Consider the following 16,193-nt stretch of genomic DNA (forward strand, 5'->3'; position numbering starts at 1 on the left):
TTTGCACAGTCAGTGCCACCACTCATATCTGTTTTAACAATAGCTTAAGCTTTAGATTTTAAAGAAATCATTTTTTTTCACTGTAATAGAAGATCAGTTAGTTGTCTGCAAGCGTCTGGGTGTCAGGCCTACTTCAGCGTGTGCTCTGCAGACCTGTGCCAGCGTGCTTTGACAGTTGCCAATCACATCTGGTGTCTCTTTAGCGTGCTTTTACAAAGAAAAAAGGTTTCCAGTGTAAGCTAATAGCAGCCAGTCAGTGTCCTTCAAGCGGCTCTGTCAGGCCTTCCTTCAGCGTGTGCCCTGCACAACCCTGCCAGCGTACTTTGACAGTTGCCACTCATATCTGGTGTCTCTATAGCGTGCTTTTACAACCAAAATTTTGTTTCCACTGTAATAGAAGAGCAGTTGCCTGCCTGCCAGCTTCTGTGTGAGGTTCACATTGGATACTGTGCCCTCTTGCCCAGTGCCACCACTCATATCTGTTTTTACAATAACTTAAGCTTTAGATTTAAAAGAAATTATTTGTTTTCACTGTAATAGAAGAGCAGTTAGTTGTCTGCAAGCGTCTGGGTGTCAGGCCTACTTCAGCGTGTGCTCTGTAGACCTGTTCCAGCGTGCTTTGACAGTTGCCAATCATATTTGGTGTCTCTTTAGCGTGCTTTTACAAAGAAAAAAGGTTTCTAGTGTAAGCTAATAGCAGCCAGTCAGTGTCCTTCAAGCGGCTCTGTCAGGCCTTCCTTCAGCGTGTGCCCTGCACAACCCTGCCAGCGTACTTTGACAGTTGCCACTCATATCTGGTGTCTCTATAGCGTGCTTTTACAACCAAAATTTTGTTTCCACTGTAATAGAAGAGCAGTTGCCTGCCTGCCAGCTTCTGTGTGAGGTTCACAGTGGATACTGTGCCCTCTTGCCCAGTGCCACCACTCATATCTGTTTTTACAATAGCTTAAGCTTTAGATTTAAAAGAAATATTTTTTTTTCACTGTAATAGAAGAGCAGTTAGTTGTCTGCAAGCGTCTGGGTGTCAGGCCTACTTCAGCGTGTGCTCTGTAGACCTGTTCCAGCGTGCTTTGACAGTTGCCAATCATATTTGGTGTCTCTTTAGCATGCTTTTAAAACCAAAATTTATTTTTCACTGTTATAGATTGAATAGCAGTTACTTGTCTTCAAGCGGGTGTGTCAGTCCTTCCTTCAGCGTGTGCTCTGCAGAACTGTTCCAGTGCACATTGCCAATCATATCTGGTGTCTCTATAGCGTGCTTTTAAAACCAAAATTTATTTTTCACTGTTATAGATTGAATAGCAGTTACTTGTCTTCAAGTGGTGATGCGCAACCATTATTGCTAGAGGATGTAGATAACAGGGATATGTCTCAGGCAGGCAGCATTAAACACATGGAGGTACGGTGTGATGATGATGATGTACCCGCTGCTGCTTCCTTTTGTGAGTTGTCAGATACAAGCGAAGCGGTTGATGATGACGATGCGTCCATGGATGTCACGTGAGTGCCCGCTCGGCAAGAAGAAGAACAGGGCAAAAGTTCAGATGGGGAGACAGAGAGGAGGAGGAGACGAGTTGGAAGCAGGGGGGGGGGTCGTCGCAAGGAGCTAGTGGCACAGTCAGACAGCATGCATTGGCACCCGGGGTCAGCCCGACAGCACGCCAAGAATTCCGTCATTGCAGAGCTCAGCAGTGTGGCATTTTTTTTGTGTGTCTGCCTCGGACAACAGCGATGCCATTTGCAACCTGTGCCAAAGGAAACTGAGTCGTGGGAGGTCCAACACCCACCTAGATACAACTGCTTTGCGTAGGCACATGATCTCACATCACAAACGCCTATGGGATCAACACATGAGTACAAGCAGCACGCCTACTCTAAGTCACCATCCTCCTCCTGGTCTAGCATCTTCAGCCACGTCAACCACTGCTGTCCTTCTTGCCCCCTCTCAACCATCCGCCACTCCGTCTCCCGCCTTGAGCAGTTCCCGCTCATCTGCCCACAGTCATGTGTCTGTCAAGGACATGTTTGAGCGTAAGAAGCCAATGTCACCAAGTCACCCCCTTGCCCAGCGTCTGACAGCTGGCTTGTCCGAACTATTAGCCCGCCAGCTTTTACCATACAATCTGGTTGAGTCTGAGGCGTTCAAAAAATTTGTAGCTATTGGGACACCGCAGTGGAAAGTACCCGGCCGGAATTTCTTTTCACAAAAGGCAATCCCCAACTTGTACTCGATTGTACAAAAGGAAGTCATGGCATGTCTGGCACACAGTGTTGGGGCAAGGGTCCATCTGACCACTGATACCTGGTCTGCAAAGCATGGTCAGGGCAGGTATATCACCTACACTGCGCATTGGGTAAACCTGCTGACGGCTGACAAGCAAGGAATGCGTGGCATTGCAGAGGAGTTGGTGACACCGCCACGAATTGCAGGCAGTCCTGCTGCCACCTCCTCTACTCCTCCTACTCCATCCTCTTCCATAACCTCCTCGGCTGAGTCCTCTTGTGCTGCTGCGTCTTGCTCCACATCAACGGCACCCCCCCAGCTCCCCAGGTACTATTCCACATCCCGGATACGGCAGTTTCACGACGTCTTGGGTTTGACTTGCTTGAAAGCAGAGAGTCACACCGGACAAGCACTCCTGTCCGCCCTGAACGCACAGGTGGAAAAGTGGCTGACTCCGCAGCAACTGGATATCGGCAAAGTGGTGTGTGACAACGGAAAAAATTTGATAGCGGCATTGAAGTTGGGCAAGTTGACACATGTGCCGTGCATGGCACATGTGTGTAATCTGATCGTACAACGCTTTGTGCATAAGTACCCAGGCTTACAGGACGTCCTTAAGCAGGCCAGGAAGGTGTGTGGCCATTTCAGGCGTTCCTACACGGCCATGGTGCACTTTTCCGATATCCAGCGGCGAAACAATATGCCAGTGAGGCGCTTGATTTGCAACAGCCCGACACGTTGTAATTCAACACTCCTAATGTTCGACCACCTGCTCCAACAAGAAAAAGCCGTTAACGAGTATTTGTATGACCGGGGTGCTAGGACAGCCTCTGCGGAGCTGGGAATTTTTTTGGCACGTTACTGGACGCTCATGCGCAATGCCTGTAGGCTCATGCGTTCTTTTGAGGAGGTGACAAACCTAGTCAGTCGCACCGAAGGCACCATCAGCTACTTCATACCATTTGTTTTCTTCCTGGAGCGTGCCCTGCGAAGAGTGCTTGATCAGGCCGTAGATGAGCATGAAGAGGAAGAGTTGTGGTCACCATCACCACCAGAAACAGCCTTATCAGCATCGCTTGCTGGACCTGCAGCAACGCTGGAAGAGGATTGTGAGGAAGAGGAGTCAGAGGAGGAAGGAGGAGGAGGAGGAAGACCAACCACAACAGGCATCCCAGGGTGCTCGTTGTCACCTATCTGGTATCCGTGGTGTTGTACGTGGCTGGGGGGAAGAACATACCTTCAGTGAGATCACTGAGGACGAGGAACGGGACATGAGTAGCTCGGCATCCAACCTTGTGCAAATGGGGTCTTTCATGCTGTCATGCCTGTTGAGGGACCCTCGTATAAAAAGGCTGAAGGAGAACGACCTGTGCTGGGTGTCCACGCTACTAGACCCCCGGTATAAGCAGAAAGTGCCTGAAATGTTACCAAACTATGGCAAGTCGGAAAGGATGCAGCAGTTCCAAAATCAATTAAAAAGTATGCTTTACACAGCGTATCAGGGTGATGTCACAGCACAACGGGAATCAAACAGGGGAAGAGGTGAAAGTAATCCTCCTCCTCCCACGACCACGCCGGCAAGGACAGGACGCTTTACAGACGTTGATGGAGGACATGCAGAGCTTTTAAGCCCTACGCATCGCCACAGCCCTTCGGGGTCCTCCCTCAGAGAACGACTCGACCGACAGGTAGCAGACTACCTCGCCTTAACTGCAGATATCGACACTCTGAGGAGCGATGAACCCCTTGACTACTGGGTGTTCAGGCCTGAGCTATCTCAATTTGCGATAGAACTTCTGGCCTGCCCCGCTTCAAGTGTCCTGTCAGAAAGGACCTTCAGTGCAGCAGGAGGTATTGTCACTGAGAAGAGAAGTCGCCTAGGTCAAAAAAGTCTAGATCACCTCACCTTTATTAAGATGAATGAGGGATGGATCCCGAAGGGACTGACAGTGGGCGATACATTCGACTAAAAAAGGCCTGATGAGGGGGACTACTTAACACACCACTCCTAACTGGTGGCACATTAGATTGCATGTGCAGTGCCCCAAATTTGAAGTAGGAGGACCGACCAAGCATCTTTTTCCATCTCCCGCTTCCTAAAATCGATGCCTTATATAAACGTCCCCTGATAGGGGACGTAACAGGGATTAAACTGATAGGAATAGTACTACTTAACACACCACTCCTATCTGGTGGCACATTAGATTGCACACGCAGTGCCCCAAATTTGAAGTAGGAGGACCGACCAAGCATCTTTTTCCATCTCCCGCTTCCTAAAATCAATGCCTTATATACACGTCCCCTGATAGGGGACGTAACAGGGATTAAACTGATAGGAATAGTACTACTTAACACACCACTCCTATCTGGTGGCACATTAGATTGCACGCGCAGTGCCCCAAATTTGAAGTAGGACCGACCAAGCATCTTTTTCCATCTCCCGCTTCCTAAAATCGATGCCTTATATATACGTCCCCTGATAGGGGACGTAACAGGGATTAAACTGATAAGAATAGTACTACTTAACACACCACTCCTAACTGGTGGCACATTAGATTGCATGCTCAGTGCCCCAAATTTGAATTAGGAGGACCGACCAAGCATCTTTTTCCATCTCCCGCTTCCTAAATTCGATGCCTTATATACACGTCCCCTGATAGGGGACGTAACAGGAATTAAACTGATAGGAATAGTACTACTTAACACACCACTCCTATCTGGTGGCACATTAGATTGCACACGCAGTGCCCCAAATTTGAAGAAGGAGGACCGACCAAGCATCTTTTTCCATCTCCCGCTTCCTAAAATCGATGCCTTATATACACGTCCCCTGATAGGGGACGTAACAGGGATTAAACTGATAGGAATCCACCCGCTTCCTGGGTGGAGGAAGAGAGACCTTCAATGACATCAGTGAGGACAAGAAATGGGACATGGCTAGCTTGGTATCCAACCTTGTGCAAATGGGGAGTTTGCAGTTGTGCAAATGGACTGTTTGCGGTTGTTTGCGGTGTGTTAAACGGGGAGTTTGGTCTGTCACTGTGAAGCGGGCGTAACCCTTACACAACCTGATCGATACAACATCATACCTGATGTTTTAAAGCACGTTATGCCAAACAATTTAGGAATGTTAGGTGATTTATGCCCTTTATGGATTAAAATCAGACTCTGCATCAACTATGTAATTTTCCATGGGAGTTTTGCCATGGATCCCCCTCCGGCATGCCACAGTCCAGGTGTTAGTCCCCTTGAAACAACTTTTCCATCACTATTGTGGCCAGAAAGAGTCCCTGTGGGTTTTAAAATTCGCCTGCCCATTGAAGTCTATGGAGGTTCGCCCGTTCGCGAACATTTGCAGAAGTACGCGTTCGCCGTTCGCGAACCGAAAATTTTATGTTCGCGACATCATAAATCACCTAACATTCCTAAATTGGGCATAAATCACCTAACATTCCTAAATTGTTTGGAATAACGTGCTTTAAAACATCAGGTATGATGTTGTATCGATCAGGTAGTCCAATGTTTATTAAACTGAACAAAGGTTATAAAGCAAACACAATGAAGGGGAGGTCTATGGGGAGTTTCATTAATTACCAGTCAAATATTGACAACTATTAACTAACATGAAAAGCATGAAAGGCTTGTGCAAACAGCATGGTAAAGGCCTATAACAAATCATTTATTATTATTATATTTATACAGCGCCAAAAAATTCTGCAGCGCTTTAAATGGGTGGACTAACAGACAACATGTACGGTAATTGTAACCAGACAAGTTTGACGCACGGGAACAGAGGGGTTGAGGGCCCTGCTCAATGAGCTTCCATGTTAGAGGGAGTGGGGTAAAGTGACAAAAAAGTTACGGAACGTGTAAGGAATTAGATTGGTAGAATAGTGTTCACTGAAGACAGTGTGTTTTTGTTTTTGTTTTTTTTAATGACAGTTGCAGGAGATTAATCAGTTGGGAGCCATTAACAGTTTAATTTATATGCTTTTGTGAAAAGTGAGTTTTTAATGATTTTTTTAAGGAGTGGAGACTGGGTGAGCGTCTAATGGAAAAGGAAAGGGAGTTCCACAGGAACGGTGCAGCCCTTGAGAAGTCTTGAAGGCAAGCATCAAAGGTGGGAAAGGTGGGAGTACGAACAGAGGATAGACGTAGGTCTTCGGCAGAGCGTAGGGGCCTAGATGGGACATTTGTGTAGTAGGGAGGATAGATAGGTGGGAGTAGCATTCTACAGAGATTTAAAGCAAGAACCAGAATTTTACATTGAGCCCCATATCTTACGGGAAGCCAATGCAGGGACAGAGGGGTGAGGCATGGGAGGTGCAGGCAGACAGGAAGATAAGCCTCGCCGGCGCATTCATTATAGATTTCAATGGGGCAAGTTGGAAGCATGTAAGACCACTGAGAAGCGGATTGCAGTAGTCAAGGTGAGAGAGGACAGGGGCATGGACCAGCACCTTAGCTGCATCTGGCGTTAAGTAGGGGTGGAAGGCAACAATGTTTTTGAGATGAAAGCGGCAGGATTTGGCGATAGACTGGACATAAGGGGTGAAGGAGAGGTCGGAGTCAAAGAACACACCTAGGCAGCGAGCCTGTGTGGTGGAGCTGATAGCAGCACCATTTACATGGAGGGAGATAGAAACAAGAGTAGTAACACTTGGGGGACGAAAGACCAGAAGTTCTGTTTTGGACAAGTTAAGCTTAAGGAAGTGTGCAGCCATCAAATTAGAAATAGCAGAGAGGCAGGCAGAGATACTAGTCAAGAGGGGTGGGGAGAGATGAGGAGAGGACAGATAGATTTGCGTGTCATCCGCATAGAATATTGGAAGCCAAAGGAGCTGATGAGTTTACCAAGGGAGGCGAGTAGGGGACCACGAACTGAACCTTGGGGGACACCAACAGAGAGGGGTTGGGGGGGAAGAGGCAAAGCCAGAAAAAGAAACCCTAAAGAGTTCTGGAAGAGGTAGGAGGAGCCCCAGGAGAAGGCGATATCTCGTAGACCCGAGATTATGGAGGATGAGAAGAAGCTGAAGAAGCTTTTGATGTCAAACGCAGCAGAAAGGTCAAGGAGAATTAAAATAGAATAGTGTCCACAAGATTTTGCAGCAAGTAGATCGTTGGATACTTTGGGCATAGTCGTTTCCACAGAGTGCTGAGCATGGAAACCAGAATGAAGTGGGTTGAGCAGAGATTTGGACTCAAGGAAATCTGTCAATCTCACATACACAAGTCTTTCAAGGATCTTGGGTGCAAAATGCAGTAGCGAGATAGTGCGGTAGTTTGACGGGGAGTTAGGGTCAAGGTTGGGCTTTTTTTAGAATCAGGGTTACAGTTGCATGTTTGAAGGGTGATGAAAATATGCCAGAGGAGAGGGAGAGATTGTGAATTTTAGTAAGAGGCAATACAAGAGATAAGATGCGAGGGAATTGGATCAAGAGAGCAGGTGGTGGGGCAGGAGGACCGTAGCATAGCAGAAACCTCTTCTGCTGTAGCGAGTGCAAAAGAACATTGAACAGCAGAGAGAGTAAGATTGGTGGAAGTGTTGTAAGGGGAAGGAGAGAGATGACATAACTAGAGGGAATGTGCTAGGTGGGGTCTTCCAAGAAAAGGAGAGCAAAGCTGGTCATGTGCAAAACTTAAGTTAAGTGGTGTCCTTGCAATGTACAAGGTTGTTAGTCTTATGATTCCTCTTAAGAAAAATTAACCGTTTCAGTTTCTAAACTGCACAATATATAATAATGTTATTTTGTTGTTACTTTTCAGTACTGCATTTTAAACAATAAAGAGTAAATATTTAAAAATCTATTTATGTTGCATCAATTTTCTTTGGATTAAGAACAACAACTTGCATACTCTTTTTCACTGATTTATTTTATATTTGCGCACATTTTAGCACTAACCCATACTACAAGCATAATGTATGTAGTTTAGAAAATTGACACTGATAATGCAGGACGGTATTGATGCAGATGATAAGGGTACAGTCATTTTGCATAAGGACATCCAGCGCCTTAAAAACACCATGGAAAGGCATTAAGTCAATGTTTTCCTATTGGAAAGCACTCGCTGCGCATGCGCATTTGGTTCCCAGATAGACTTGAAAATTGTGGTTGGAGTACTTGATCCAGCACAGAGGAATCAAGTAAGTGAAAAACGGGTTTGTAACCCTTTCTTAATGACTTAGAGGGACTGGGGAGGTGGGATGCAGAGGCAGGGGGACATTATAATTTTAGGAATACAGTTTTATATTCCTAACACTATAGTGTTCCTTTAAGATTCAATGTGTCAATCAACTTCTGATTTCTTTCTGTAAACCAAATCCTCCAATCCCTACCTCCTCTATTGCTAGATGAGTTGGATCTTTTATGGATTTAGCAAGCACTGATGTCTCAAAATTTGGAGCTCATTCTTCCAAATCAACTATGGCTACCAAAACATCTGTTATTTAATGACATTCTCAAAGCAGTTCAATGATCTCTAAAATCTACCTTTAAGGAATTTTACTTTAAACCTATTGATTGTATTGATATGCATGTATTTAGATCATTTATTTTTGGAGCCTTGACATAGCATATTAGGAGAGTCCTGTCTTGAATAAAGTTCTCTATTTTTTGTGACCGTTTTATATATGATAGGAAGCAAGTATTATCACTTACCGTACCTTACACTTAACCGTTTTATTACATTTAATATTATCCCGTTTTTTTTTGTTTTTTTTAATTCTTTATTTTTGCAGTGTATCATTATGTATACAATTGCAAGTAAACATTGTAAAGTATAAAGCAAGGTAAAGCAATGGTGTAACATACAAGATCAGGAAAAAATACACAGTTTTTTTTTTATATTTATACATGACATGGTGGGTCAGTATGTGTCGAATGATTTTCCAGATAAGCTAAGGACAATTTAGTGGTTTCCAGTGACAACATTATAAACAATTAATGATGCGGTGTCCCCCAGAAGTAGTAATCCTAAGACTTAGTCAGGCTAAGTAGCTAGTGGGGTGTAAAGGGTAAGTAGAACATAAAGTATGCATGCTAAGTAGGTCGAGTTATAGCTACATGTTAGTTGCATTAGCAAGAGTTGTGGTTACAAGCACATAAGTAGTTGACCAGACTGGTTAAAATGCAAGCATGTTTATACCTTAATGTGCCATAAAGTAACATCGCTTTAAAGATTAGTGATAGTGACTGCCATAGGGTTAGCTTACGGTGCAATACATTGGTAGAGATCAAGGTTTGGGAACCCCTGGGCGCATTCTATCAGCGCGGCACCAATTAAAGAAGTATAACTGAGGTGGGGTTGATATAGGCTTAGTGTGTGGCCATCATCATTCACTTAATACACTCAGTCTCTGTATTGACAGTTATATTTACATGGCGTAGGCAGTCTATATGTCGCCGGCTGTTGCCGGCTGTGAATGTGCCTTCCGGATGTATATGTGGGATGTTCAACCGAGAGGCACAGAGGCAGGTCCCTCAGCCAATGCCCAGCGCATGGGCGCGTCTCCTGTTTTCAGCGGTGGGCTCCCTGAAGGTGTCCCGGCACTGGGGCTCTTCTCCAGCAGCAATCGGCAGGGTGTTCACCTGTGCTGTTCTCCGGTCTGCAGCTGTGATGTGGAGGGATGGGTGCGAGCCTCGCTGGATATTGGCTCTCAGAGCTGGTGTGTAGCTTATGTGGGAAGCCAGCTTAGCGGTCTCGTTCTCTCGAGTGTAGGGGCCATTGTGGTCGCCCATGCAGTATGGCGTTGTTTCCCGCCCTTGGGCTTGATGGTGTTTGCGGGGTCTGGTTGCCTTTCTGGGTGCTTGTAGTGGGTGCCTGTAATGGTGCCGCCTGGTTACTGGACGGATCCATGTGGCCACTAATTTCACTGCCAGATGGTAAGCCATAATATTATCCCGTTTTGAGGCTGTTTCATGCCTTCTCTTCGTCTGCATATTCAGATTTTTTTTTTTGTTTTAGTTGATTGTGAGGTCAATTGCATTTTCCTCTTATGTTTTACGGTTTTCTCTTTGGCTAAACAGAGTAAAGGGAGAATTTAAATCCTAACTATAGGCTCTTTATACAGTATGACTGCTGACGAATGGTTGGCTTGCATGTTAATTAAGGTCTTATTTTAATTTTTTATAATGTTTGATTACACTTCTTTACACTTGCCTTGTCATTTGTTTCTGTCTTCCTTAGTATAATAATCACCTTCTGTCCTGATGAGAACATAATTAAAGTTAGAAAAATCCGTGCCCGGGGGACTTTTTGGATGAAATCATGGAAAATGTTGATGAACTAGCATGTGGCAATATTATAATTGGGGGAGATTTTAATTGTGTATTGGACCCAACACGGGATAAAAGTCTTAAAAATATTAGAGAGCACAAATCTGCAAATATCTATGTTTATGATTTTTCTGAATTTCTAGACAGGAATTCTTTATTTGATTGTTGGAGGACTTTGAACCCTAGTGAGAGAGATTATACCTTTTTTTCACATGTTCATCAGACCTATTCTCGAATAGATGTGTTTCTGGTGAAAGCTGGGTTTTTAAGTTCTATTATTAAATCCAATATTGGATCTATAGTTGTGTCGGACCTTGCACCAGTATTCATTAAGGTTAAGTTAAAAGGTGGTCTTAGACCAAGGACAAGGTGGAGACTTAACGAAAGCCTTTTGAAATCAGAGTGTAACATTGATTTTTTGTCATCTGAAATTGAAAACTTTTTGATTACTAATGATAATGGGGAAGTCCCCACCGCAATGGTATGGTGTACCTTTAAAAGTTATATAAGGGGATTATTGATTAAACTTGGTTCTGAATTTAAAAGGAAGAAGGGAGAATCTTTGCAAGAGTTAAGAATAAAATTAGCAAATAAGGAACGTCTAAATAAAAATATGGTGAATAAAGATTTAATTGAAGAAATAGCTAACTTAAGGGAAATTATCAAAGATAGAATTTATGACATGGTCAATAAAAATATATTATTCCTTAAGCAAAGATGGTACCATAATAACAATAAAATAAATAAAGATCTTTCTAATAAAATCAAAAATAACCTTAAAGATAAATCTATGAAAAAAATTGTTTTAGGAGATAAACATTTAACGTCACCAAATGACATTGTAAATGCATTTGCGGAATTTTATAAATCCTTATATAACTTAGAGGAGGTAGGGAAGAGTAGAGAAGAAATGGATACATTTTTGAGTAATCTTAAACTACCAAAAATTAATCAAAGAAGGTTGTAAATGCTGAACGCCCCATTTTTATTATCAGAAGAAACCGAAGCAATAGATAACTTAAAATTGAATAAGGCTTTGGGCCCAGATGGTTTCTCAACAATGTTCTATAAAACTTTTTCTAGACTTATTTCCTCTATCCTTTTATAGATGTTTACGAAGGTATCCGTGGATACCCCCTTCCCCAATGAGATGTTGTTGGCTTCAATCATTCCTATACCCAAAGTAGGGAACACTTATTGCTAATTATAGACCTATATCTTTTATTAATTTAGATATGAAAATATTCTCTCAAATATTGTCCAATCGATTTAAAGAGGTAATTGGAGAACTGATTGATGTTGATCAGTCTGGATTTGTGAGAGGGAGAGGTACTACTGATAACACACGTAGGATATTTAATTTAATACACAGAATAAATTAGCATAAATGGGGATCTGCTATTATGGCCCTCGATGCTGAGATGGCCTTTGACAGAGTCAATTGGAGATTCCATGACTCTGTAATGGGCCAAATTGGCCTAGAGGGTCAGTTTAGATATAAAACTATGCTGTTATATAGGAGTTCTACAGCCAAAATAGTTAACTCTTTTGTTGAGTCTGACCATTTTGAGGTCAAAAACTGTACTAGACAGGGTTGCCCTTTGGCTCCCCTGTTATATATCCTTACAATTGAACTTTTGGCCACTTTGATCAGACAGAATACTAATGTAAAGGGGGTCAAGTCTCTCAACGGGGAAATCAAGGTTTCCCTTTTTGCAGATGATGTCCTCCTTATCTTGACGGATCCGATGGATTCAATTCCGGAAGATTGAGTCCTCATGGATAGGAAGATTAAATATGATCAAGGCATTCTTGATACCTAAACTTATATACTATCTTAGGGCGAGTCCTTAAAGATTGGGGAAAAGTATTCTTAACCATTTTCAAATTTTGATTTCTAAATGTATTTGGGCAAATAAACCACCTAGGATAGCGTTTGACACTCTTCGAAGGAGTTATCAGAAGGGAGGAATAGCATTTCCAGATGTTGATAAAATTCATGAAGCATGTATGGCGACTCACCTTTTACAGTGGCTAGACAAGGACCAGGGAAATAAATCATGGCTTACTCTAGAACAGGAGGATAGCCCCAGATATAAATTGTTTGTTCTTTTTTGGATGGGTATGTTGAATTTAGGTGAATTGGATACCAAGTATTTTTCGAATAGAATTCTGATAGATATGATTAATACCTCAAAAACCCTAAATAAAAAATTGAAGTTGGAAGACAAATTACTAAATAGGGTTCCAATAGTGGTCCTACAACATGCAATGGATAATATAAATGTTCAATCTTGGACACATCTAGGTATAGTTAAGATCTCTGATTTATGGGATGGATTTAAACCCATCCCATTTATACAAATGCAAGAAAAATATAATCTTTCCCCTAGATATCTTTTTCAATATATAAGGATTAAAAATGTTTTACTATCTCGGACTATACTTAAAGATCACAATGTTAATCCTCTTATTGCACTATATAAAAAGAAGGGAGGGATTTCTAGATTTATTAAATTGCTGGAATCAATGGAACAAGACTCTCATGTTGTGGCGAAACCAACCTCGCCACTGGGCCCTGGAGAAGCCTGTTTGCTAGCCTCCTACCTGCTGACTATGGCCCCTGGGTTATTTGGGGCATATTGTATTTAATTGTGCGACTGCTGGCCCTTTAAGCACAGGGAATGGTATTTTATTGTACTGCTGCTGGCCCTTTAAGAACTGTCTGGGGACATATTGAGACTTTGGGTAACAATACCCTTTAAGTCTATGGCCCCTGAAAATGTATTAACTTTTATTGGTGTGTATGGCCCTTTAAGAACCGTCTGGGGACATCTTGTAACTTTGGTGAACAATGCCCCTTTAAGACTATGTCCCCAGACCTTTAAAATGACTTGTTCCTGGCTCTCCCCTTCTTGGTTCAGTAAATAGGGCTTACTGAACCAAGTACCACACAGGCGGGCCACCCAGAAGCTAAAGTGTGCAGGCAATTTACCTCCCAGGCTGTGAGGTTACTGCAGGTTAATTGCCGAGCGCTGGGTGGCCGCCATTCGGCAGCCGAACACGTGGCGGCGGCCATTTTGGTCATTCGAATGCGGTCAGCGGTGTATGCTAAAGATTCTGTGGAACTAAAATCGGCTACACATTCTGCCGAACACCGCTGACCCTTACCTTCTCCCATACGGAACTTGCAGCTCCAGAGACTAAGTCCCGTTCGAAATGGGACTTAGTCGTTTTTTCGCATGAAATTGACCGACCGCACAGCCCAAATCTATGGAACTGTTTTGGGCAGGAAATTGTGCTTGCGGTCGGTCATAAAGGACTTCCAGCTAACTTTTGATCCACTGGAGGGATTTGGCTGATTTTTGGAAGGGTTTATGTTTGATGTATGCTGAGTCTGAATATGCAATTTTTATTGAAATTGGATGTATGGTTTTAAAGTTACAGTGTGTGTGTAAAAACTGTATCTTTATTGTATGTAATAATTGGTTTAACTGTTTATCTGAGGGGAGGGAATGTGTGGGCTGAACCATGTATGTGATTGGTTATTTTATGCCTCCCCCTGGGTGTGGCCTGTATGTGGATTAGTGTAATAAAAGCCAGGCTGGATGAGCCAGTCCAGAGTTCCTGTTTTACCCTCAAAGTGATGTGTCGTCTCATTATTGGGGGAAGGATTTATTGTATGCTGTTCCAGTTGACTGCTAGGAGTACAAGCCTATTCGTATGGTTCCTATTCAATGGTCTACAGCATTCATACGCTTGGGAGAATTTAAAAGGTTTCTCGGATTCGGTGATTGTGGTGTCTGCCAGAGTGCTTGGAGTCCTCAGGAAGCACTAGGAGCATCCATTAACGGAGGTACCAAGTCGGGGTGCCAGGTGATCCGTTACACATGTTACCTCCTTTACTAAATGGGAATGAGATATTGGGGAATCCTTTCCACTTCTGGAATGGACTAGAGCTACACTCCTAGTTAAGCGCTGTATACATAGCGTCTCTCTCTAAGAAACACATCTAAAGATAATATATAGATGGTATATGGTACCGGCTAGACTCTATAAAATATCATCTGTACATTCTAGGAATTGTTGGAGATGTGGAAATGAGGAGGGCACTATTTACCATATATGGTGGAGGTGTCAGGGTCTTAATAACGTAAAAACTCAAATGCTTGGTCTTGTTAATTCTATTTTTAAGGAGATAAAAGAAATTAGCCCTCAACATTTTTTATTTTTTTTATTATGTTTATCAATGTGACAGCTATACCATGGAAATCTTTGGTGTGAACTATTTTGATAGCGGTTGGCATTGGACAAATGTAGCGTGATTGAAGGATACACGGTGCGTACGATGGTTTTCACTTAATGTTGTATTCTATGTGGAAACTTTCGGTGTTTCACGCTATACAATGCCTATATTATAATATATTGCCAGTATGCTCTTGCTTAAAGCAGTTATATTGATGTGTTGTTTTTTTTTTTTTTTTGGTCTATATTATTTATTTTATTTTTTTCTTTAAGTTAATGATATAAATTGGAAAAAAAATGTGTTTGTTTTAACATATGTTTAATGGTTGTAACGCGTTGGAGAATTGCCTTTGGGGTACCTCACACGCCAATGTTATAAACTTTTACATAATAAAATAAAGAAATTGTAAAAAAAAGTTAGAAAAATCCTGCATTTGAATAGAGCAATAGAAATATCAGACTTGTATTGTTTAATACAACTGTCCTCTGAATTAAGTAATACATCTTGCATATTCCCCTTGCATTCAGATCTTAATACATTTATATTCTTGTATTTTCCCAGATAAAGGCTTTGTGAAACTCACTATATATGGAAACTACACCCCGATTGCAGAATTACATAAAAGCAAATCTATTCAAGTGCTCGTTGAGGCTTATCCAATGCCTACTATAATGTGGCTAAAAGACAATACTACTCTATCAGGGGAAAAAAACAATCAAGTAACTATTGCGAACAGAAACATAAGTGAAAATAGGTGAGTACTAAAAAAAAAAAAAAAAAAAAAAATAGAAATACAGTTACAACTGCATCATTTTGAAGAAGGAGAAGATACATTTTCCTAACGTGTTGATTTTTTTATATTTGGATAAGCTTTTTCAAATGTTTTAATATTTTTGGATACAAATTGAAAATGGCTTTTTCAAAATATGAAAATTAAAAAAATCAGATACAGGGATACATTTTTATGAAAAAAAATTCCAAAAAATAAAATATTTAAAAAAATATTATATTTTCAAAATTTAGCCAAATATATTAAAACAAGGTCATAGATTACAAGTTGAAATTAACACGCATTTCCTTATACTTAATAAAATTAATACATTTTTAAAAACATTATGTTTATTGTTTTAAGTATTTCAGTCATCCACACAGATTATATCCAATGGATTAGCCGTATGGAAAGGTGGGGTCCGACTCCCATTTATGAGTGTATCTCTGTTTCCTATCCCTTTGTTTCATTTTATATTGATCATACACTTCCCCCAACTACTCACAAACAGTAATACTTGTATAGCGGTACTGTCATGTTTTTTTTTTCAGTTTTCCTTTCCTTGTGTCCTTTGTATTTAACTAATACACTGTGTATTTGTAGGCCTTCACAGTATTGAGTGTGTTGTGTGTCATTTCCACCATGTATATATGCTATAGTTGTAGGTTCTCACTGTAA

The 16,193-nt window shown here is 41.9% G+C and overlaps 1 protein-coding gene across 1 annotated transcript in view; it reads left to right on the plus strand.

Annotated features, from left to right (window-relative positions):
• PDGFRB (platelet derived growth factor receptor beta) overlaps positions 1-16,193 on the plus strand; it is a 145,305-nt gene that overhangs the window by 76,182 nt on the left and 52,930 nt on the right. The window contains exon 7 of the mRNA XM_063447897.1: positions 15,308-15,500. Coding sequence (XP_063303967.1) covers positions 15,308-15,500 — 193 coding nt within the window. The remainder of the gene's footprint in view (positions 1-15,307; positions 15,501-16,193) is intronic.

Source organism: Pelobates fuscus, chromosome 3 (assembly GCF_036172605.1).
Source record: "Pelobates fuscus isolate aPelFus1 chromosome 3, aPelFus1.pri, whole genome shotgun sequence".
NCBI classification, from domain to species: Eukaryota; Metazoa; Chordata; class Amphibia; order Anura; family Pelobatidae; genus Pelobates; species Pelobates fuscus.